General features: G+C 43.8%; 1 protein-coding gene and 2 pseudogenes across 1 annotated transcript; 2 read left to right on the top strand and 1 right to left on the bottom strand.

The window, feature by feature from the left end:
* Positions 1 to 38: 38 nt before the first annotated feature.
* lurap1 (leucine rich adaptor protein 1) lies at positions 39 to 13,624 on the bottom strand. Its single transcript, XM_070886091.1, has 2 exons — positions 13,085 to 13,624; positions 39 to 3,570 (listed from the first exon to the last, which is right to left on the bottom strand). The coding sequence occupies exons 1-2, from the start codon at positions 13,328 to 13,330 to the stop codon at positions 2,974 to 2,976; spliced, it is 843 nt and encodes a 280-aa protein (XP_070742192.1). The 5' UTR covers positions 13,331 to 13,624; the 3' UTR covers positions 39 to 2,973.
* LOC139269988 (U2 spliceosomal RNA) lies at positions 6,122 to 6,404 on the top strand (annotated as a pseudogene).
* LOC139270003 (U2 spliceosomal RNA) lies at positions 6,795 to 7,033 on the top strand (annotated as a pseudogene).
* Positions 13,625 to 25,712: the final 12,088 nt, after the last annotated feature.

Here is a 25,712-nt window from a genome sequence, read left to right on the forward strand (position 1 = left end):
TGTTTAACCAGACATTATCCAAACGATTTGCACACAGATTTAAGTTTGTAAACAGAAGAGTTTAATATTGCTGATACTGCATTGATCTGTAATACTTTAAGATATCTATGCATCCATTAGTAACATTCACAGGTACACTACCACACTATGATTATATTTTAATTATAAAACTAAGCTTTGAGTTTTATAGTAAAATATAAAATGGATAACCAAGGAATGTATTAAACAAAGTTAACAATAGAATGAAGCAGTTTACTGCAAATCTTAGTTTGGATAGAATGAGACAGCGAGTCCCAAACACACAGGATTCATCACAGAAATTTACGGCACAAGAGGAGGCCATTTGGCCCAATGTGTTTGTGCCGGCTTGATTTGAAGATCCATCACTTAACAGGTTAAATTTGGCAATTTATACAACACCCAGACACATCATACCATACACGTCACATACAGAAAATGGATTTTCATAGTTTGGCAACCACCATACTTTAAGACTTTAGTGCATTGTGTTGCTTTGCTGAAGAATGTTTCTTTTTATTTCGTGACTTTCATTGAAGTTTGGCAGGCACTTCAATCACCTTTGTGCCTTTGTTTTAAATCTTTATACATAAGCATAAATATCAATATATTTTGACAATACAATAATCATTTGAAGTACAGCATAAAACAATAGAGTCAGACCTGGTTTATCCATAATTCATTAAGCCAAACACGGTTTCTTCTGATACCCAACTTCCATTATAAGCAAATTAAATAATCCAAAAACCTTGCTTTGAATCAAACTTGAATCAACCTATTAATCCAAAAATGACTGCCTATTGGACTGATTTACTGCCGTTGATGCACGTGCTTTTCACCTTGCTGACTTACATCTGCTTGCATATATTGTTACTAACTGGACTATGCATTATGAGCCTAACAGGATACGACATTATAAAAAACCCTGCCTTTACTCATGAACACAGCATTTCAACATGCTGCAATTGGCCAGGTGTTAAGCTCTACAGGAAACATGCCTACCTCAACCCATTGTAAGCTCACTCAACAGATCTCCTGTAACTGCACTCCAAAGTCTCCTGCTAAATGAAAAGGCGTAAGCACCGTCCGGGTTTGGCCTGCGGCTTAGTCTATCAACTAGCTTCATTTGGAGAAACAAGGAGAAGTGATTTGATTAAACTGCCGACTCATCCAGCAGGAATACCGTGTCCATCAGCACCCCCACCCCCCCAAAATCAAGTTTGATCACATGATTTTGAATGTAAGTTTGTATATGGTTCGAATGCTGAATGTGTTCTTGATTATCTGCAAACTGTATACAGAAACCTGCTCCTTTTTTGATGTATTTATATCCATTTTCACTCTTTTGCACATTTTTTGAATGGACAGAGTAATCTGGTGATTTACAATCTAATAAAAGCCAATATTCCAGAAGTATTTGAATAAACCAGGTCAAACTGCAACTACAGTATTGGAGAATACTAGCAATTTTAGCAACAGCAAATCTCTGCAGTTTTCAACAACAAAAAATCAGACAACATCTCCTGAAAAAACGATTTTGTTCATACCTTCCCAAAGTCAATCATGTGTTTGCATCAAAAGAAATCTACATCAGATTTCAAACTGCAAATGTTCTCGAATAACTACATGAAAGGTGGTTATATCTGTAATTTGTGCAGAAATGCAATAGCAATCCCGAGGGTTGATATCTCCATCTTACTAGATTTTTTTTAAAGTATTTTTATTACTTTTTTAATCTCTGCTCTCATGAAGAGAAAAGTATGTCTGTTGAACCAAATGTCATTTGAGAAAAGGTTTCCCAGCCACGGCGAGAGAGGTTAACTTACTTATTGTTGACATGTCATTTAAACATGAACCAGAATTTCCCTCTTGACCAAATCAGATGGGATGAATATGTGCACAAAAATACTCCATGTAAAAAGCCATATAGTGTTGAAGAGAGGGCTCATGCATCAGGTAATCCTAGCAATAACTGCCAGCCAGAATTATCCACAAGGAAAGAATAGCTTTACAAGAATAGCTCAAATATCTTAAATTTACACAAATATTTAAACCTGCTGAACCTTGGAATGTTTCCCTCCCCAGTTCGTTGATTGATAAATTTTACTAAATAAGTGCTTACCGCCATGTACAAAAGCATAATCTTTCAACTATTGGACCAACACCTCAGAAATATAGTAGTATTGCAAAGGAAAGTTCATCCAATCAATGTTATAGTTATACGACAATTATCAAGATTCCCAATTGTTGAAACAGGTAGGAAACAGTACGTTTATTGATCTTGCATGTAATAATACCATTCACTGTGAGATCACTGCCAATCCTATACATTAGGAAAGTGGTACTCAACCTGCAGCTAGAGTCATATTTGGCTATTCAGAACCACAATGCAGATTTTCATCTCCCCCACCCCCGCCTTATCCCCGCTAATGGTCACAACCATCAAAATACATTTTAGAATTATAAATTGTATTGATGAAAAAGTGCATTTACACAGAGTCAGTGTGAAACAGTTTCTACTTCATATCGATGCTAAACTTGTGGTGTAAATCCAGAGTTATGGCCCAACCTAATTGTGCTTTGTTCCAGTGTCAGGTTGGGCCTGGACTCCAGATTAAGGTTGCATTTACACTACAGCTGTAGAACACAGTGACAAACCAATTGCTTGCACTAACTGCGGTCCTAATCTAAAATATAGTCTGTCATTAAAATCCCATTTCTCTTCTGATTTCTTAAAATTGCCCAAATCTCTTCTGATACTACTCTGTTCTGATGCTGGAAACATTTGACTTTTATTGCAAGAGTAACTCCAAATGGTTTTTTCTATATTTTGCCAGCCTGACCACCCATACCTTTGAACTTGGCTGTTTGAGTCTACTTGATTCAATAATGGTTCTGATTGAGATGAGGTTGAGTACCACTACATTGATCAATAACAGTGTCAACCCTACCTCCTCACAGAAAAGTTACATCATCTTGTGACTGCACCCAGTGCCAGTGGGCATCATATTCAATGTGCATTTTATTTCGTTTACAACCATCATAATCTATTTTCCCATTTTTTTGAATTTTCAGTTTCCCACCATCTTTGCATAGTTTATCATGAGAAAATTTACTTTCCACAGTGTAATCAGCAACATTGTTCCCTTGCTTTTCCAAAAAGCCATTAGCCATGTTGGTTTGTTGACAGTATGTCTCGTTGGAATACATTTCTTTCTCCATTGTGGTGAATGGGCCTCCTTGGCTCGAGTGTGTAGAGGACAAAGGATCTATGGTGGTCTGACAGTATTCATCCATATCATCGGCCAAAGTATCCAAAAAACTTCCAATGGAAATGCCATCTAATTTATCATTTGGATCCTGCAGGCTGTTCCAGCTACCTCTCCTTGAGGTCTCCTGACTCTCCACAAGGCTGTACATACTGCTGGTCAAACTGCTGCATCTGCTGGCAAGTGTGCCTTTTTCTTCCAAAATCCACTTCACTGCCTCAATCCCTTCATTAACAGCCATCAACTGGTGCATTATCTTGATATCAATCGCCCTTAGATATGCCTAATGATAAAAAATGAACAGTTATTGGTAAAAATGAACAGTTACTGATAAGATCATAACATTCTACTGCCTAAAGAAACATTTTTTTTTAAGATAATACCTGTATCTTGCTGACTGGTTTCATTTTCAGCAATAGCATATGAATAGCAAATGCCCTCCCCTCAGCATCCCAAAGACTCTTTACACACATTTTACATCTGGTATATTTCAATCCTGAGGATTTAACATTCAAACGGGAAAAATAATATTCCAAATATTTCCTCCTCATCCTGCACCAATTCATTTACTCCCCAGACCTTCACATTGCTATGCTTGAACAGGCCATTAGGAAGTATTAATCCTTCAATTTTCCTTCCATCCTTCCCATGGGGAATGTAACTAGCCTTTGCTCAGTGCCTCTTCTCACCCAACCAAACAGCACAACAGAGATCAGGATCTTGATGAGAAGGACTCATTGCACTGGAGCAGCAACAGTTATTGTGTTGCCTTGCTTGGGAAATAAATCTGTTCTTCAAGTGACTACATCTTTCTGGTGTTAGTGATCAAGGATTAAAAAAAGAAACCCTAAATTCCAAATAGCTTCCATTTACGAGAGAGAACACTCCTCTAAGGTTAATAGCATTAATTCAGTATTATAATTTCATCTGCATTTTAAATTAGGGCTCAAAGTGACTGCTGCCAGATCAGTGGCAAACAATCATAATTACTTTGGGGCGATCATTATCTGCCCAGGAGACCTGGTGATGTAGAGAAGCTACTTGCTGCTGCCTGACATATCCGATAAATTATTTTTAAATAGGTCAATGCAGGAAGGCTTTAATTAATTGGCATTTAAACAGGCTTTAGTTTAGGTTCCCTAAAATGCATCTTTCCAAACCCCCTTCCGTCCTTTAAAAGACATCAGTGAACCAGTTGGGTTTTATGACAATCACTTTAACTGAGATCAGCTATTAAATTCCAGATTTGGAAAAAAAATCTGAATTCAAATTCTCAAAACTGCCATGGTGGGATTTCAACTCACATTCTAGATTACTAGCCGAGGCCTTTGGATTACTAGTCCAGTAATATAACCACAACGCTACTATACCTATCTTGTACTCTAGAACGGAACCACAGAACCGAGAGAGGAAACAGTGCCAAAAAGATTCAAGTTATCTCCTTGCTGAAAAATTGTGCAAACACCTCTCCATAAAGCTTGCCCACGATCACCCATATCTTGCCCAATGATGGTGGGTGGTAGTAGGGTGTCGTGGTGGTGGGTCCCTTGTACACGAAGATAGTGGAGCACAAGATCTTGGTAGGTGGGTGCGTTGATGACTATTCAGGCCAATATGGGACAGACATTTTCTGCTACAAGCCTCATATAATTATGTTCCTGCAGGGTCACCTGTTGATCCCTCTGATGTTGCCAACCCTTCCACCTCTCATATCATGCTGCCATGGTAATGTAGCACAATGTTCTTCACTCCTTCACGGCGTTGCCTGGCAGAGGTCAGAGTTTCCCCAAGATCATGTTGCACTGCGTTAAATGAGTCTTCAGTGTGTCCTTGTAGTGCCTTTGTTGTCCAATCTGCTGGCGTCCATCAGTTCTCCATAAAGTACACGTTTCAGCAACCACATGCTGTCCAGTCTAACAACATATTCAGCCCAATGGAACCAAGCACTGATTATTATAGCCTCACTGCTGGTGCCGTCAACACATTCTAGCACTTTGTGGTTAGTGACCTTGTCCTGTCATCTAATACAAAAAAGCCTTTCCAGCTGTTCCAGTGTGAATAGAACTAGGCCCATTACATAGCCTTACTTCATACCATTCGAAATAGGGAACAATTCAGACAGAGTATCTTCAATACACACTCTACCACAAATGTGTATTGTGGAGGTAGCTCCACCAAGTGGCAAACATCTTCTGAAAAAAGAGGTTCAGTAGTAACTGAGCCTGTAGCATTGTGAAAGACAGAACTGCATTTTTAAATAAAGTGTTGGGTCATACTCCTGAAATTCACAGAAGAAAGAAAATATGAAATCCCTGAATGAGACTTCCAGTCCGCTGATAGAAGATCCTCCTTCCTTTCGGAAGAGGCCAACACATAATAAACTAGTTCCACTGGCACCTGCCATTCTCCATTTATTCAGGTGGCCATTCATACGTAAGCAATATTAGGCTGTTGAACCGTGGGAACCAGAGTTGATTTTCACCCTCCTTACCCTTGTGAACTTGGCTAATTTTAATTTGCCACGACTGGTCTGGCTGAGATCAACTAACTCAGCACAATTAGATAGCACCTTGACCATTCTGACAAAAGGTCTTCGACCTGAAATGTTAACTCAGTTTCTCTCTCCACAGATGCTCCCTGACCTGCTGAGTATTTATAGCATTTTATGTTTCCATTTCAGATTTCCAGCATCCGCAGTATTTTGCTTTTGCAGATAGCACCTTGGGCGATCCTTGTCTATTGGCTCAGCTTCACGCTAGGCCATGACTACCAGCAAAGGGGAGGACAAGAAAGTTCCATTTGTTTGCTTTGGAGTTATACGTACCTGCTTCACATTTATTTCCCTTCCATTTACAACTGGCTAAGATCAAGTGTAGTATCTGTTCTTCTGGTGGGTGGCCTTTTGGCTAAGATCTGCATAACTAACCTGACCAGCCACCATGACTTCCGGGTGGTTTCTCCCTGGTCAGGAAGGTATATGCTTACATTTTTGTAAACAGGAGGTGGGTGGGATGGCTTGACCCATCCACCTCCACGGAGGTGTGTGGGGGACCTGACCCATCCACCTCCATGGCACGAACCTGGTATTGCAGTACTTCCAGGAACGGTGCAGTGGCTCTAGGCCTTTTGGCTAAGAGCATTGGCGCAGAGTGATCCTTGACTGGTGCAGGGTGACCTCTGGCGTTTGTGACTTGACAAAGAATTGGAAACGATTGGCTACGAATTTATTTAAAAAAAAAAAAAAAAAATCTGTTCTTCTGGTGGGTGGGGTGGCTTGACCCATCCACCTCCACGGAGGTGTGTGGGGGACCTGACCCATCCACCTCCATGGCACGAACCTGGTATTGCAGTACTTCCAGGAACGGTGCAGTGGCTCTAGGCCTTTTGGCTAAGAGCATTGGCGCAGAGTGATCCTTGGCGTGTGCAAGGTGACCTCTGGCGTTTGTGATTTGACAAAGAATTGGAACGATTGGCTACGAATTTAAAAAAATAAAAAAAATAAAAATCTGTTCTTCTCGGCCTTTTGGCTAAGATCATGCGTAACTGACCTGACAGGGGAGTAGCCACCATAACCCCAAGGTGGTTCTCCCTGGATCAGGAAGGTATATGCTTGCTTTTTTGGAAATAGGAGGTGGGTGGGGTGGCTTGACCCATCCATCTCCACGGAGGTGTGTGGGGGACCTGACCCATCCACCTCCATGGCACGAACCTGGTATTGCAGTACTTCCAGGAACGGTGCAGTGGCTCTAGGCCTTTTGGCTAAGCGCATTGGCGCAGAGTGATCCTTGATGTGTGCAAGGTGACCTCTGGCGTTTGTGATTTGACAAAGAATTGGAAAGATTGGCAACGAAAATTTTTAAAAAAAATAAAAATTAAAAAAATTAAAAAATAAAAAATTTAAATTAAAAAAAAAAGTATTAACGTTGCTATACACCATTGGCCACAAAATCCATTAAATATACCTACATACAAAAATAAACAGATGTACTAGCAGAGAAAAATATCTGTGACAATAATTTTCCAACATCCTAACCCTCATGAATAATTAAAGTTTCATTAGCCAAACATCAAGCATTATAGCATCAACCTGGCTAATTGCCAAAATTTGCATCACACACTGTCTGCGTATATGTAATAATGACTCTGATGAGCAGTTTCCGCTCTGACTATGCAGAGTTAAATGTATAATGTATAAATAGCTCTCAGAACACTTGGAAAGTCTGCTAGATCATAAATTCATGCTTCACTCACTTGTTTCTTTGGGGTTGATGGAATACAGATAATATTGACAGCATGATTCAGTCTGTAATATTGAGGACTAAATTGTTTCTATGATATCTCTTATCTCTACTCCATGGAATCTTTGCAGTACTTTATAATCGCAGCTGAGGGGGATATGCACCTGTGATGCTCAAGCACTGGGGTTCTTGTCCTTTTTACAGCAGATTGTGACCAATTTGAATAAATCTAGTATGGCGTTCACTATCAGGATCCAATGGAATAACTTTATCAGCATGAGCTGGCCGGCAAGTTTAATATCTCCCAATATAACTACTTGCACTGCTGTCAAGTCTGTCATTTTATCTAGGATCCTACAATCTAATGCAAACTGTCACCTTTAGAGCTGACCCTCTACCCCACAGAACTTCACCTCACCTTGTCTAAAATTAGTAAATTTCACCCAACCCTGGCAGGAGGGCTGGCAGAACTATGGCCACAAATGTGCATTCCTGCTTCCATGCTGATCCTTCCTCACCCTCCTTGAAAAAAGGTGCTGCTGGCTACTGAAGCTATAGGAGCACTAACCACCCCTCTGAACCCAAGCCCTTGTATACCCCAGCCTACTACCTGCAAAATGAACTCCTGTACCTCTCAAGCTCACTCAGATCTCCCTCCTGGTAGCAAGCTAATGTTGTGACAAAATCCAATACAACGAGTGCAGTCTAAGCATGTGAAACATCTACCAGTCAGATCAAGTAACGCACCAGCTGCTAACGAATCTGGAGAACCACCACCAGCTGTTTGGCACCTTCCTGGCGGCCAGCCACCCATCCACAGCCAGACTACGCCGAGGATTGCTTGCACCCTGCACAGTGTCAGCAGGGCCCGAATAATACTGCAGTCTACAACCCACCATCTTCCCACAAGCCACTAGGATCCCCTGACTAGAGATAACACCAGCTCCAATACCAAACACTCTAGTGCATAGATCTGTATAATTATGCATAACACTCATTGCATTTACCTGCAAGTATTAAGATGTATACAATAGCATACACTGTGAAACCATACTTAGTGTGTAAACTTCTATAATAAAAAGGCATTGTATGGTCTTTGGAAAATTAGACTTACAGCAACCCTCCCATGGTGAATTTTCTCTTTACTCTGTAAATAAAAGCTGCAAAGCATGTGTCTATTAACAGCCTCCTCTCTGGGAATCTCCTGTCCATCTCCCATCATCTAGAATGAAGAGCTTGGAAGTCATCTAGTTTTCTGAATGATATTTTTGCTTCTGTGGAATTTGAATAATTTGATTTAGGTTAATTTAATCAGATTTCTAATGGCAGCAAATGATTCTGGAAAATTTCTGAGAAGACAATGTTCCACTGAATGTCACGGAATTCCGTTTCCCACAGAAGAATATTGCAAGTGAACTTTATTCCTTTGCTTTGTTCGGGTCTTTGGTTTGAAAACTCCATATCACCAAACGTAACATGGAATGACAAAATGCATCACTCTTCCTCTCCTTTCAAAAAATGCCACTGCACTGACACAGTCTGAAGACAAATCCAATGGCCGGATTTTGCAGTCAGCGGTGAAGTGACAGCGCTCGCCACTGACCTCAAAGAAAGCTGCCCACAAAGATCTAATGATCTCTGTGGTGTGGATTTCACCTTTTCTGCTGTTAATTTCATTCTGGCGTCATCTATAGGAGATCTCCAGAGTCCAGCTACAGTGATGTCATCAAGCAGGCTTAGCGGCCAATCACACTGAAGAATTCTCACAGGACAGTAAACCAGGAAACAAAAAGTACTGATTATCCTTCATTTTTTAATCATTTTACAGAGAGCGAAATAAAGATTGGGACATACACATGGGATTGAGGCAGATGATGATATACAATAAACTTTTAAAAAAATGCAAGGGCCAGAGACGATGTTCAGCAATAATTATAACTTACTATGCCATTAAAGATTCAGTTACATCTCATTCAACAAGGCTTAACTTTTTTGGGGGGAGGGGGGGGTTACAGCAAGATTAGAGCGTAAAAAGTTGAAGTTCACATCAAATCTTTACAAGATTTCCATTCGCGAGGACTTCAACAGCGCACCCTGTGGAGGAGCAGGGAGTCACTGACAGCAACTTCTGGATTTCTACGTTTAACTGCGTATGTGCAATCCGCCTGATGTTGCTGTCAGTTTAACATAGTAATGACGGCGAATGTTGACAGTTTCGCCATCATTACAACCGCAAATCCAGGCCAATACCTCATTAGGAGCGGCACACAATGTGAAAAAGATTTATGAATTTCGCACTATTATTACAGTACCACTAGCTGATGGAAATAAAGGATAGCTTGATTAACATTTTTAATGTGGCAATTTTCCAAACACAATAAGAAATAGAAGTAGGAGTAGACCACATGGCCCCTTGAGCCTGCTCCGTAATGATGCATGCGACAGAACAAATGAAGATTAAAAAAAGACAGAACGGTTGATACGATTAAAGCGAAGAAAATACTTTAAAAATCATAAATGTGGTGAAAATATATAAAACCTTATGCTCCTGTATTTTCTGAAAAATACTCGAAATATTTAAGCAGACATGGATTGATTTTTACTCCCAGGCAGGAATGCTCGATTTTAACGGCTTGGCCTCATTAGCATGTTGCTTCCCAACCAAAAGGGCCAGGAAGTAATTGCCCAGACGCTAAAATCGTGCAGTTTGGAGGCAGCCGCTGGGGACCAGAGGGATCAGTCCCCGGCACACAGGAAGTCCAGCGGAGGATAATTCTGAGGCAAGGAAGGCCCAAGGTTTTCTTTTGGGGCTCAGAGAAGCACTCCTCCTCCTGGACCATAGGAAATTAAAAACAAACTGGTACCAACACTGCCCCCCCTTACTCCCGCCCCTGAGGTTAAAATAGCAGATAAGGCTCAATTAAATCATCAGAGCCCAACTTGCACAGTTAAAGGGGGAGCTGCCAGCTTCAAGCATTTTAAAATTGCAGTCAGCCAGATTGGGGCTGAAAGGAGGGAGGCGTGGAAGTGTCCTACTTTAGTTTAATTGTGCCCCACCGCCCCCCGTTCCAAGTCCGGTTTCCACCAGGCACGGAGGTAAAATCACCTCCACCCCGCTGTGGTTTCTGTATTTATCTACCTCCAAAGCCCATTGTTTCTGAATCTACATACTGTTCATCATTACTAAAACCTTTCACCTGATGCAGTTGGCTAGATCATAAATATACTGCTTCTATCCTACAAAGCAGCAGCAGCTTGGATGAATAACTCACAATTATAGAGTGATGGGACAAGTAAGACAAAACAGAAGGATACATAGCACCCATTATATGAAAGACAGCAAATTTACCTACGACATTTTACCTATCCTGGCATCCTACATGTCAAACACTACCAGTCTGATCTAACTAGGATCCATTCATTTCTAACAATTGGCATTAATAAGATTAGCTTAGATCTGAAGTGAAATTGGGGGAAAAAACTGAAAGGAAAAAATTAAATCCCTTGAGAAGAAACAGATAGCAGGCAATAAATACAAATATAGAAAGGATAAGCAACAGTTAAAGATACAAATAAAAAACATAAACAAGTTCTAATGCTTGCGTCAGCTCGATGATCTTGGGTGGTACTTAAAGATGAGATAGATACTGGAATCGATCCTTAGTATGTGTGGGCTGAATTAACTAACAGACTAGGGTGTGGTTTGTGAGTCCATGGGCTGAACAGAGTCAGACATAAGAATTAGGAGTAGGCCATACATACAGCCTCTCGAGCCTGCTCTGCCATTCAATAAGATCCTGGCTGATCTTCGACCTCAACTCCACTTTCCCACCCAATCCCCATATCCCTGGATTCCCCGAGTGTCCAAAAATCCATCTATCTCAGTCTTGAATATACAACGATTCAGCATCCACAGCCGTTTGGGGTGGAGAATTCCAAAGATTCACAACCCTCCGAGTGAAGAAATTCTTCCTAATCTCAGTCCTCAATGGCCGATCCCTTATCCTGAGGCTGTGCCCCCGAGTGCTGGACTCTCCATCCAGGGGAAACAGCCCCTCAACATCTACCCTGTCAATCCTCCTCACAATCTTACAGACAGGGGATCTGCCCTCGGCAGCAGAATGTGACCTAATATGCAAAGCCGGGTGAGGGGTGAAGCCTGGGGGGGGGGGGGGAGGAAAGGGGAGGGGGGGGGGAGTGAGGGCGGAATGAAGCCGGGGGAGGGATGGAGTGAGGAGTGGGGGCGGAATGAAACCGGGGAGGTGTGGGGACAGAGTGAAGCCGGGGGGTGGGAAAGTGAAGCCAGAGGGGGGAGGGGGGGGGGGGTGAGTGAAGCGGGGTGGTGGTGGGGGGGTGAGTGAAGCCGGGGGGAGGGGGGGTGAGTGAAGCCGGGGGGAGGGGGGGGTGAGTGAAGCCGGGGGGAGGGGGGGTGAGTGAAGCCGGGGGGAGGGGGGGTGAGTGAAGCCGGGGGGAGGGGGGGGTGAGTGAAGCCGGGGGGAGGGGGGGTGAGTGAAGCCAGGGGGAGGGGGGGTGAGTGAAGCCGGGGGGAGGGGGGGGGTGAGTGAAGCCGGGGGGAGGGGGGGTGAGTGAAGCCGGGGGGAGGGGGGGTGAGTGAAGCCGGGGGGGAGGGGGGGGGGTGAGTGAAGCCGGGGGGAGGGGGGGGTGAGTGAAGCCGGGGGGAGGGGGGGAAGGGGGGAAGGTGAGTGACGCCGGAGGGGGTGTGTGGTGGGGTGAGTGAAGCCAGAGGATGGGGGGAGGGGGAGAGTGAAGCCGGAGGAGGGGGGGGGGAGAAAGAGAGTGAAGCCGGGGGGAGGGGGGGTGAGTGAAGCCGGGGGGAGGGGGGGTGAGGTGAGTGAAGCCGGAGGGGGGGGGGGAAGGGGGAGAGTGAAGCCGGAGGAGGGGGGGGGGAGAAAGAGAGTGAAGCCGGGGGGAGGGGGGGGGGGAAAGAGAGTGAAGCCGGGGGGAGGGGGGGGGGGGGGGAGAAAGAGTGAAGCCGGAGGGGGGCGGGGGAGGAGAGAGAGTGAAGCCGGGGGAAGGGGGGCGAGTGAAGCCGGAGGGTTGGGGGGGGCGGGGGGGAGGTGAGTGAAGTCGGAGGGTGGGGGGTGAGTGAAGCCGGAGGGGGGGGGACGTGAGTGAAGCCGGAGGGGGGGGGGGGTGGTGGTGAGTGAAGCCGGAGGGGGGAGGGAGGTGAGTGAAGCCGGAGGGTGGGGGGTGAGTGAAGCCGGGGGGAGCTGAGTTAAGACAGAGGGGAGTGCAGCGATATTGTGTCAGACCCGGAACACTTGCCTCCCAGCGCCCGCGGGAAGCTCCTGTTACATGAATATTTCCTATTGCCCCCCGCACCGCGGGCTCAGGTTGAACCAGCTGCCGATCGGAGACATATTACAGGGAAGGTGAAGCGGACAGTGGGCGGCTGGTCCTGTGACAGTGTGCACCGCCCAGGGGTTAAAGTCAATGGGGCAATGTCAAACTGGCGAGTAACTTTTCCCGGGAGGCTGTGTGTGGCCAAGGTCAATAAATACACAGCAATAGCCCAGCAAAACACCCGCCCCGGCTCACCATTTCCAGCCGGAGCACTCGGATCTTCTCCGCCAGCCCCTGGGGCAGCCGCTTCCCCGGACTGCCGCCGGCCCCGCTCCCCGGCGCTGCCTGCTCGCCACTCGCCCCGGGATGGTCCAGCTGCTCCCCGGCCGGCCGAGCCGTGTCCTCCCGCAACCAGCGCAGCAACCCCTCGGGAGTCTTCCGTCCCACCTTGCTCTCCAGATCCTTCAGGTCGCGCAGCGATTCACTCGCAGCCTCCTCCATGGCAGCACAACCTCTGGATATATATAATATAGAATAAAACGACTGAGCTCAGTTACAGGCTGGCCAACCAGTGCTGCTCCCCGCCAGTCGGGCTCTCCGGGCTGCACATTTGGCCGCGGTTGGTGTCGATGTGCCGGAGCTCAGTGACCGCCGGCCCGGGGCAGCCGATCGCTCATTTCCACCTGCAAGAGTCAATGAATGAATGAAGACACTGCGGCGAAAGCAGCTCCGGCACAGCGTCCGCCCCTTCTTTACCGCAATGGATCTAAACAAAGCGCCATTCACCAGCCAACCCCCTCAGGGAGGGCGGATACACCTCGCCTCCTCCCACACCCAGATGTGGATCGCCCTGGTATTAGCATTGAGAGAAGGCACAACCCAACCACGTCCATTCAACCCTGCTCGCTGGCTTCGACCTCCATCTGCCAACCCAAGTCCCAATGCCACCAGTAAACCCTCTCCCTTTCCACTTGTGAGTGAGTTCAGAATAAGGGGGGTATAAATATAAGACAGATCAAATGAAGAATTTAGCAGGGACTTCTTTACACAACACAGAGAATGGAGAGAATGTGGAACCGGTTGTCACATGGAATGGTTGAGTCAGACAGCATTGGCTCATTTAAAGGGCGGATTGATGTATACATGACGGAGGATAAGGAGGGGAAAGGGTGGGAAGGGGGTAATTAGAGTGGAAGGAGGCTCTATGTAATTCCTCTGTTTTAAAAGCCAGACACGTTGATTTGTCAAGCTAACATATATTTCGTGTTTACTTAGTACAGGAAGGATCTTCCGCAAGCTCCTACAAATCCCCTGGGAGGACAGACGCACCAACATTAGCGTCCTCGTCCAGGCCAGCATCCCCAGCATTGAAGCACTGACCACACTCGATCAGCTCCGCTGGGCAGACCACATAGTTCGCATGCCAGACACGAGACTCCCAAAGCAAGCGCTCTACTAAGAACTCGTCCAAGGCAAACGAGCCAAAGGTGGGCAGCGGAAACGTTACAAGGACACCCTCAAAGCCTCCCTGATAAAGTGCGACATCCCCACTGACAGCTGGGAGTCTCTGGCCAAAGACCACCCTAAGTGGAGGAAGTGCATCTGGGAGGTTACTGAGCTCCTCGAGTCTCGTCGCCGAGAGCATGCAGAAATCAAGCGCAGGCAGCGGAAGGAGCGTGCGGCAAACCAGACTCCCCGCCCACCCTTTCCTTCAACCACTGTCTGTCCCACCTGTGACAGGGTCTGTGGTTCTCGTATTGGACTGTACAGCCACCTAAGAACTCATGCTAAGAGTGGAAGCAAGTCTTCCTTGATTCTGAGCGACTGCCTATGATGATGGATGATGAGTACAGGAAGGGTTAAGTGTTTAAAAAGTTGAAGTGTCAAGTAAGCTAAACAGAAGTGCATTAATGCTTCAGTGAATCTAATTTATTTTATGGGACTAAGGGTTTTCAGTGCCCAGACGTGATAATTAAATGGAATGATAAATAAATGCCAGGTTTTCTCTGGAATGATGAACCGCAAAGCGCTGCAACACATGTCGAGGACCTTTTAAATATTGAACATTCATTTTCTGCAGAATTAATAAAATTTACATACCTCGCAAGAGTCACAAACAATGTTATGGGCTAATAATACCACCACTTATGCTTTAATGTGAAGCTATTTTAGACATGTAGCAACAGAAAGAATATAGTATACTATACAGTCAGGTTAGTAGTCTGACTGGACTGCAGTAAAGACATCATCATCATCATAGGCAGTCCCTCGGAATCGAGGAAGACTTGCTTCCACTCCCAAAGTGAGTTCTTTGGTGGTTGAACAGTCCAATACGAGAGCCACAGACCCTGTCACAGGTGGGACAGATATTTGTCGGGGGAAGGGAGGGGAGAGACTGATTTACCACATGCTCCTTCCGCTGCCTGCGCCTGATCTCTTCACGCTCACAGCGTTGAAATTCGAAGAGCTCAACGTCCTCCCGGATGCACTTTCTCCACCTTGGGCGGTCTTCGGCCAGGGACTCCCAGGTGTCAGTGGTGATGTCGCACTTTATCAGGGAGGCTTTGAGGGTGTCCGCTGCCCACCTTTGGCTCATTTGCCGTGAATGAGCTCCACATAGAGGTCCGGATGGGGGTCAAACAAGGCTGTGTCATCGCTCCAACCCTCTTCTCAATCTTCCTCGCACTGCCATGCTCCACCTCACAGTCAACAAGCTCCCCACTGGAGTGGAACTAAACTACAGAACTAGTGGAAAGCTGTTTAACCTATGCCGCCTCCTGGCCAGGTCCAAGATCATCCTAACCTCAGTCGTTGAGCTGCAGTACGCAGACGACACCTGCGTCTGCACACATTCTGAGGCTGAACTCCAGGATATAGTCAATGTATTCACCGAGGCATGTGAAAGTTTGGGCCTTACGTTTAACATCCGTAAGACAAAGGTCCTCCACCAGCCTGTCCTCACCGCACAGCACTGCCCCCCCAGTTATTAAGATTCACGGCGCGGCCCTCGACAACATGGACCACTTCCCATTCCTTGGGAGCCTCTTATCAACAAAGGCAGACATTGATGCGGAGATTCAACATCACCTCCAGTGCGCCAGTGCAGCCTTCAGCTGCCTGAGGAAAAGAGTGTTCGAAGACCAGGCCCTCAAACCAACCACCAAGCTCATGGTCTACAGGGCTGTAGTGGATCAGAGGCTTGGACGATGTACAGAAGACACATCAAGTTGCTGGAGATATATCACCAATGATGTCTCTGCAAGATCCTGCAAATCCCCTTGGAGGACAGGTGCACCAACATCAGTGTCCTCGCCCAGGCTAACATCCCCAGCATTAAAGCACTGACCACACTCGATCAGCTTCGCTGGGCAGGCCAGATAGTTCGCATGCCAGACACGAGATTCCCTAAATAAAGACAAGAGGTATGAGCTCACCCCAGGAGGTATGCTCATACCGCTTTAGCATTACACCTTCTGCAGTATAACTGCAGTTTAGTGCCGACTTAAATTTCCAAATTCCCTGATAGAACTTTTAAACTTAATAGTTTCATCTCACAGAATCACAATCATAGAATGATACAGCACAGAAAGGGGTCGATTGACCCATCATGCCTGTGCCGGCTCTTTGGTAGAGCCATCCAATTAATCCCACTTCTCTGTTCTTTCCTATAGCTCTGTAAGTATTTTCTCTTCAAGTGTTTATCCAATTCCTTTTTGAAAGTTACTATTGAATCTGCTTCCACCACCCTTTCAGGCAGAGCATTCCGGGTCACCCATCAGTTCTCTCCTATTATTAACATTTAAACAGCATTTGGAATCCAGTAGTGCCTGGGTAGAAAGGAACATTGGGGCTGGGGCCTATTGATCATGCATTGCCATTTGTAACCTCAATGTATCATATAACTGACCTCATAGTATTACTCAATCAATGCACTTCTTGCTTCTTCAACCAAACTCTGATGGGTATTGCCACATCTCCATGGAAACAAATATCTTCAGTTAAAGTGTCATCATCGTTGTTTGAGGGTGGAGAATACATAAGGAGGATATATCCCTTTAATCTTTCAGATGTCACATGCAACCAATGCTGTGATGTTACTGTAAAGGGAGTCAAGGGTTAGGGAAGTGGAGTTGAGGCCAAGATCAATCAGCCATGATTTTATTGAATGATGGAGCAGGCTCGAGGTGCCAAATGGTTTACTCCTCCTCCTATTTCTCATGTTCTTATGTTCTTATGGGATCTTTTACATCCAGCTGGATTAAAAAAGGTGTCAATATTTTTCCAGGTGGTGAACCATATTTGGGTGAGGCTGGAATGCGAGAGTACATGTCTAAAGGAGTTAGAGAGTAATCTTTCCCAGAATGCAATGTAATATTTGAAGTGTTGGGGCAGGCACGTATCTGCATAGGAATGGTAAAGACGTGATTAGAGAGAGCGATGCCAGTGATAAAGGTTTCAAGGCCACGTGTGATGATAAGGTCAACAGGTGGCCACTTTAATGAAGTACTGGAATGGATGCACTGATCAGACTCTTGAATTGTGTCCCTGTATTTTCATTGATGTCAATGTATTTTCTTGACTGTAATCTTTTTTTTGACCTTTGAATCTTCTGATTTTTTATTTAATTTCAATCATTGCACTTATTCTGAAAGTTACCTTCCCCTTTAAGATGTTTACAAAATACATTAGGAAAATGTTTACAAGATATAATGAAAAGTTCTGGTATTTTGCAATTGCTTTCATGAAAACAACAGTTGTTAGGCATTAGCCTTCATTCAATTCTTGTGTTCCAATTACTGTAATACACAGACAACTTGCTGGTTCATTTTAACTTATGCTAACAATGTTCTTTTATTCTTGAAATGCATATTGAACCACTTGAAACTACTGTCTTTATGACCCAGATTTTACAGTGGTAATGATGGCGAAACTGTCAGCGTTTGCTGTCATCACTCCTCTAAAACTGGCAGCAACTTCAGGATTTAGTGCATGTGCAGATAAACGCCGAAATCCAGAAGTTGTGGTCAGTCATTCCCTGCTTTGCCACAGGTTGCGCTGTGGAACTCCCCAGAGTCAGCAATCAATTGAAATCACACTGAAGGATGAAAAATTCTGCTATTACACTGGAATATCGCTGTTAAACAGCCCCCCACAATCCCTGAAAAAGTTAAGGCCTGTTGAAAGAGATGTAACTGAGATTGTAAAGCCATATTGACTGCTGAACAATCGTTCTGGTCCTGAAACGTTAATTTTATATTTGTGGAATATGAATTTTTTTTATTTCTATGATTAAAAATTACATGTTTTTTAAATTCTTTTTAAGTTTCTTTATAATATTTCAGCTTCTACCTTAATCCTATGTGTATGTTCCAATCTTTATTTTGCTCTCTGTAAAATGTATAAAAAGTAAATTAGAATCTGTGCATTTTACTTCCTGGTTTGCTGACTGTGAGAATTCTTCAATGTGATTGGCTGCTTAGCCTGCTTGATGACATAATTGTTGCTGGATGCTGGCATTTCGTTTGATTTGGTGCCAGATTCAAACAAAGGTCGGGAGAGCTGAAATTCACGCCACAGAGATCGTTAGGTTTTTGTGGGCAGCTTTCGTCGGCAGTGAGCATAATTGCTTTGCTGCTGACTGCAAATTCAGGGCCATTATAGAATCATAGAAATTTATAGCACTGAAGGAGGCCATTCAGCCCATCGTGTCTGTGCAAGAAATATCCAGCCTAATCCCACTTTCCAGCTCTTGGTCCGTAGCCTTGTAGTTTACGGCAATTCAAGTGCATAATCCAAGTACTTTTTAAATGCTATGAGGGTTTCTGTCTCCACCATCCTTTTAGGCAGTGACTTCCAAACCCCCATCACCCACCGGGTGAAAAAAATTCTCCTCAACTTCCCTCTAAACCTTCTACCAATTACTTTAAATCTATGCCCCCTGGTTATCGACCCTTCTGCTAAGTGAAATAGGTTCTTCCTCTCAACTCTATCTAGGCCCCTCATAATTTTATACAACTCAATTAGGTCTCCCATCAGCCCTAGCCCATCCAATCTTTCCTCATAGCTAAAATTCTCCAGTCCAGGCAACATCCTTGTAAATCTCCTCTGTAACCTCACTAGTGCAATCACATCTTTCCTGTAACGTGGTGATCAGAACTGCATGCAGTACTCCAGCTGTGGCCTAACTAATATTTTATACAGTTCAAGCATAACCTCCCTGCTCTTACATTCTATGCCTTAGCTAATAAAGGCAAGTGTCCTGAATGCCTTCTTAATCACCTTATCTACCTGACCTGCTACCTTCAGAGATCTGTGGACATACATTCTAAGGTTCCTCTGTTCCTCTACACTTCTCAGTGTCCTACCATTTATTGTGTATTCCCTTGCCTTGTTAGCCCTCCCCAAATGAATTACCTCACACTTCTCCGGATTGAATTCCATTTTGATGTATCATTGTCCTTTTATCCTCTTTATAAAGGTGTCAGCTTGATTCAGTTGGCAGCATTCTTGCCTCTAAGTTAGAAGGTTGTAGTTTCAAGCCCACTATTAACTTGAGCACATAAACTATGCTAATGGAGTGCAGAATTTTCAAAGATGCTGCCTTCTGAATGAGGCATTAAACTGTGCCCAACTGTTCAAGTGGGGATAAAAGATCCCCATGGCACCATTTAAAGAACAGTTTTCCAATTGTCCTGGCTGCTTGCTAATAGCTGTTCACAAATTGGAGCCACATTTGTCAATATAACAACAATGACTGCATGACAAAAGTAATCCACTGATTGTACAGGACTCAGTGACATTCTGAAGATGTGATAAAGTGCTATATAAATACAAGTTCTTTCTTGTATTTTACCATGATTCATTTTTTCATAGCCTTTGTGAAATAATCACTAATGCTGCACAGAATAAAGTATCATTGCATGCTGGTGAATGACCAATCATGAATCTAGCCCTCTTCCTAGTCCCTGATAAATTACTGTGCAATGCATTTCAGTATACCTGTGAAGGTTATCAAGTGCCACGTGCTCTGATAGCTCGAGGACCACTAGCAGCCTCTGAGGGGCATAAAAATAGCTCAAAATACATTTTTTTAATCATAAATAAACTGCAGTGCTTTCATATCTTCAGAATTTCCTATATGTCACAAGGCAAATACACCTCTGTACAGATAGAGTCCAGAAAGTCAACCAGGACATGAATGATAGATTGTCTTAATGTCAAATTCATCACCATTACCACTCACATTGAGTAAGAAATTAGGATATGCATATCTCAATTAGGCAGCATGTATGCATTTTCCACTGTAATAACACCAAGTATTAATAAAATAACAATTTTCATCACGCAAACTTAATTAAAGAAGTGTACGAGGTGTTAAAGTATTTATTGTATTTCTTTATTAATTAGCAAAATCTCTGTAATTTCATAATTTACTTGTTTTTCCTGATACATTTTCACAGATAGACATAGCAATACAGAAAAAACACCAAGCTAAACACAGAAAAATGTGCACCATGTAAGAACTGTGTGGTCATGAGCTGGGAGCACTGAAATACTGTTGGTTCAAACTTGAACACAAAATCTAGGCTGACACTCCAGTGAAGTACTGAGGGAGTGCTGCACTGTAGGAGGTGTCGTCTTTTGGATGAGATGTTAAATTGAGGCCCGGTCTGCCCACTTAGGTGGGCGTAAAAAATCCTATGACACTATTTCAAAGAAGAGCAGGGGAGTTCTGCCCGGTGACCTGGCCTATATTTATCCCTCAACCAACATCACTAAAAACATGATCTGGTCATTATCACATTGTTGTTTGTCAGACCTTGCTGTGCACAAATTGGCTGTTGTGTTTCCTAATTTATAACAGTGACTACACATCAAAAGTAAATAATTAGCTGTAAAGTACTTTGAGAAGTCCTGAGGTTGTGAAAGCTGCGACAGAAATGGTAGTCTTTTTTTATCTTTGTATAGAAAATGTCTTATGATATCACCTGAACTGCTTGGGCAGGTAATTTACTTAGAGATACACCTTAACAACAACAACTTGCCTTTATATTGCAACTTTAATGTAGTAAAAAATCCCAAAGCGCTTCACGAACATAATCAGACAATAAAATTGACACTGAGGTAAAGGCGGAGACATCAGGACAGATTACCAAAAGCTTGATCAAAGAGATAAGTTTTAGGAGTATCTTAAAGGAGGAAAGAGAGGTGGAGAGGCAATGAGATTTAGGGAGATAATGCCAGAGTTTAGGGCCTAGACAGCTGAAAGCATGGCCAGCAATGGTGGCGTGAAGAAAGATGGGAATGCACAAGATGCCAGAATTGGAAGAATGCATCGCTTTCGGAAGGGTAGAAGGCTGGAGGAGGTTGCAGAGATAGGAAGGGGGTGAGGCCATGGAGGGATTTGAACAAAAGGACGAGAATTTTAAATTTGAGGTGTTGGTGGATCGGGAGCCAATGTAGGTCAGCGAGCACAGGCATGATGGATGGACGAGACTTGGTGTGAGTTAGGTCATGGGCCGCAGAGTTTTGAATTAGTTCAAGTTTATGGAGGGTGGAGGATGGAAGGCCAGCTAGAAGAGCATTAGATTAGTCGAGGCGGGAGGTAACAAAAAGTTGGATGAGGGTTTCAGCAGCAGATGGACTGAGGCAAGAGCAGAGATGAGCGACTTACGGAGATGGAAATAGGGGATCTTAGTGATGGAGAGGATATGGGGTCGGAAGCTCAGCTAAGGGTCAAATAGGATGCCGAGCTTGCGAATAGTCTGGTTCATCCTGAGACAGTGTGCCAGGTGTAGATTAAGAACATAAGAAATAGGAGCAAGAGTAGATCGAACGGCCCCTTGTGCCTGCTCCACCATTCAATAAGATCATGACTGATCTTCAACCTCAACTCCACTTTGCTGCCTGATCTCCATATCCCTTAATTCCCCAAGAGTCCAAAAATCTATTGATCTCAGATTACGTACTGAACATCTGTTAAAGAGTGATGGGTGAACATGACTTGGTGACATTTGACTCAGAGGTGGAAGTGCTACTCCTGGCCAAATTCGACACCTATGAAGTTATTGTTCATGAATCCCACCTACATTTCATACGCTAATCTAGATCTTCATTTATCTGATTTATGGGCTTATGACTGCATTTCAACAGTGGCATGTTTTCTGTTAAAAAGATAATTGGTTAATCTTTCTACTGCATTCATTTCAATAAGACGGGCTCTGCATGTTGGCATGTAAATTCTATATTATTTTTTGAGTAATTTTTCACCAGGTATTTAATTTACCACTTGGTGAGTGCATATGATTTTTGAGCTTATAATTGCAGTTCTCATTTTCACAACTTGAAATATCAAACTCCTATGGCTTATGCTTGAGTGAAGTTTTAACACCAGTTTGCTTTTGACACTGTATTGTTAGTGGGGATAAAGTTTAACTCAATACTGAAGGTCAAGTGTTTAATTTCTTGTGTTAAGATGACTAAATTACACAATTACCCTACTGAACAGCCTAAAATACTAACACTGATCGCTCACTGATTTATAAGAGATGTTCGCTGACAGGGCCCCTTGCTTGTGTAACCTTCCACAAAAATAGTGAGATGTTTTCTTAGATCACCACTATTACCTTTCATAGACACTGTGAAGTATCACAAGGGTGAGACAGTGTCCTTTTTCTACTCCCTCGCTCTGTCTCCTGATTTACCTCATCTTCTTTCTTAGTTTTTACAATCTTGGTGTTGCCCTTTACCTTCGTTTCCCAATTAAAATAATGTTGGTGTTAAATGCCATTTATTTATGAATATTTTACATACATTTTATTGTATCTCAATGGTAGCTATTATATTCATTTTATGAAATTGAACTGCCTTAAAATTAAATATTTGTAAATTCAGAAATCGTTCATCAAAAATGTAATTTTAAAAAATTGAGGTGCTGTAGTTATGAAGTTTAGTTCCCAGTATGGTTTTGCAATTATGAAGGTATTGCTGCGTAGGAAATTATTGATAGCATCCATTGAGGTTGTAGAGTTGTTAATTGTGAATATTGTCACACAAGATGCAATTTTTATGTTACCAATACAATACTGACCTCCAGTGAGCTGTTCCGAAAAGGCTTGATGTTTTCCACAAGAGGGCAGCCTTGATCACTGAAGACAATATTTCACTTCTGAAGAATTGAATGTGCATATACTAAGATCCTGATATATTGAAGGAAATAGTAGCACACATTTATAAATAAATGGTTGCCTGTTCATATTGTTGTCTGCACAAAACAAAAAAAAGCAGAAATTCAAAGAAAATAGCTCAGTCTGAGTTGAATTAAAATTAGTTCTCCCAGACCCTGGGACCCCACCCCCATAAAACAATGCGAAACCCTGAGACCCCATCCCGATGCTGCCAGAACCAGGGCACCTATTCCAGTGCTCTCCGTTACAAAGTCTTCCCCCAATGCTGATGGATTTGTTGTGTTGGTAATACAGTTTAGCATAACACCTCTGTCCTTATAAAACCTCTGCTGATAGTAAGTAAGGCCTGGCGCTTCCAGATATTATCGGCTTCACTGAAATAAATGTCACTTCACTCCTGGAGCACTCCATTGGCACAGTCACAGCCACAAACCTCCGAACCTCCTGGCGCTGGGCTAGCATCACATAGGAGTAAGAGGTTAGGATCATGCGTAAAATGAGTTTTAAAGAAAGACGTGCATTTATATAGCACCGTTCATGACCACCGGACGTCTCAAAGCGTTTTACAGCTAATGAAGTACTTTTGGAATGTAGCCACTGTTGTAATGTGGGAAACATGGCAGTCAATTAACACACAGCAAGCTCCCACAAACAGCAATGTGATAATTACCATGCTATGTTGATTGAGGTATAAATATTGGCCAGAACACTGTGGATAACTTCCCTGCTCTTCTTCAAAATAGTGTCATTGCATCTTTTATGTCCACCTGAGAGAGCTGACAGTGTTCAACGTCTCATCCGAAAGACGGCACCTCCGACAATGCAGCACTGCCTCAGCACTGCACTGGAACATTAGTCTAGATTCATGTGTTCAAGTCCCTGGTGTGGGACCTGAACCCACAATCTTCTGACTCAGAGGGCGAGTCTGCTATCCACTGAGTCACAGTTGGTACTGTTCCAACCACAAGGGATAGTCACAGTGATAAGAGGTAGCATGGAAACATAGAAACATAGAAAATAGGTGCAGGAGTAGGCCATTCGGCCCTTCGAGCCTGCACCAGCATTCAACAAGATCATGGCTGATCATTCACCTCAGTACCCCTTTCCTGCTTTCTCTCCATACCCCTTGATCCCTTTAGCTGTAAGGGCCATATCTAACTCCCTCTTGAATATATCCAATGAACTGGCATCAACAACTCTATGTGGTAGAGAATTCCACAGGTTAACAACTCTCTCTGTGAAGAAGTTTCTCCTCATCTCAGTCCTAAATGGCTTACCCCTTATCCTAAGACTGTGTCCCCTGGTTCTGGACTTCCCCAACATTGGGAACATTCTTCCTGCATCTAACCTGTCCAGTCCGGTCAGAATTTTATATGTTTCTATGAGATCCCCTCTCATCCTTCTAAACTCCAGTGTATAAAGGCCCAGTTGATCCAGTCTCTCCTCATATGTCAGGCCTGCCATCCCAGGAATCAGTCTGGTGAATCTTCGCTGTACTCCCTCAATAGCAAGAAAGTCCTTCCTCAGATTAGGAGACCAAAACTGAACACCATATTCCAGGTGAGGCCTCACAAAGGCCCTGTACAACTGCAGTAAGGCCTCCCTGCTCCTATACTCAAATCCCCTAGATATGAAGGCCAACATACCATTTGCCCTCTTCACCGTCTGCTGTACCTGCATGCCAACTTTCAATGACTGATGTACCATGACACCCAGGTCTCATTGCACCTCCCCTTTTCCTAATCTGCCGCCATTCAGATAATGTTCTGCCTTCGTGTTTTTGCCCAAAAAGTGGATAACCTCACATTTATCCACATTATACTGCATCTGCCATGCATTTGCCCACTCACCTAACCTGTCCAAGTCACCCTGCAGCCTCTTAGCATCATCCTCACAGCTCGCACCGCCACCCAGTTTAGTGTCATCTGCAAACGTGGAGCTATTACACTCAATTCCTTCATCTGAATCATTGATGTATATTGTAAATAGCTGGGGTCCCAGCACTGAGTCCTGCAGCACACCACTAGTCATTGCCTGCCATTCTGAAAAGGACCCGTTTATCCCGACTCTCTGCTTCCTGTCTGCCAACCAATTCTCTATCCACGTCAGTACATTACCCCCAATACCATATGCTTTAATTTTGCACACCAATCTCTTGTGTGGGACCTTGTCAAAACCTTTTTAAAGTCCAAATACACCACATCCACTAGTTTTCCCTTGTCCACTCTATGAGTTACATCCTCAAAAAATTCTAGAAGATTTGTCAAGCATGATTTCCCTTTCATAAATCCATGCTGACTTGGACCGATCCTGTCACTGCTTTCCAAATGCATTGCTATTTCATCTTTAATAATTGATTCCAACATTTTCCCCATTACTAATGTCAGGCTAACCGGTCTATAATTACCTGTTTTCTCTCTCCCTCCTTTTTTAAAAAGTGGTGTTACATTAGCTACCCTCCAGTCCATAGGAACTGATCCAGAGTCGATAGACTGTTGGAAAATGATCACCAATGCATCCACTATTTCTAGGGCCACTTCCTTAAGTACTCTGGGATGCAGACTATCAGGCCCTTGGGATTTATCGGCCTTCAATCCCATCAATTTCCCTAACACAATTTCCCGCCTAATAAGGATTTCCTTCAGTTCCTCCTTCTCACTAGACCCTCGGTCCTCCAGTATTTCTGGAAGGTTATT

The sequence above is a fragment of the Pristiophorus japonicus genome, chromosome 8, assembly GCF_044704955.1.
Source record: "Pristiophorus japonicus isolate sPriJap1 chromosome 8, sPriJap1.hap1, whole genome shotgun sequence".
Taxonomy (NCBI): Eukaryota; Metazoa; Chordata; class Chondrichthyes; family Pristiophoridae; genus Pristiophorus; species Pristiophorus japonicus.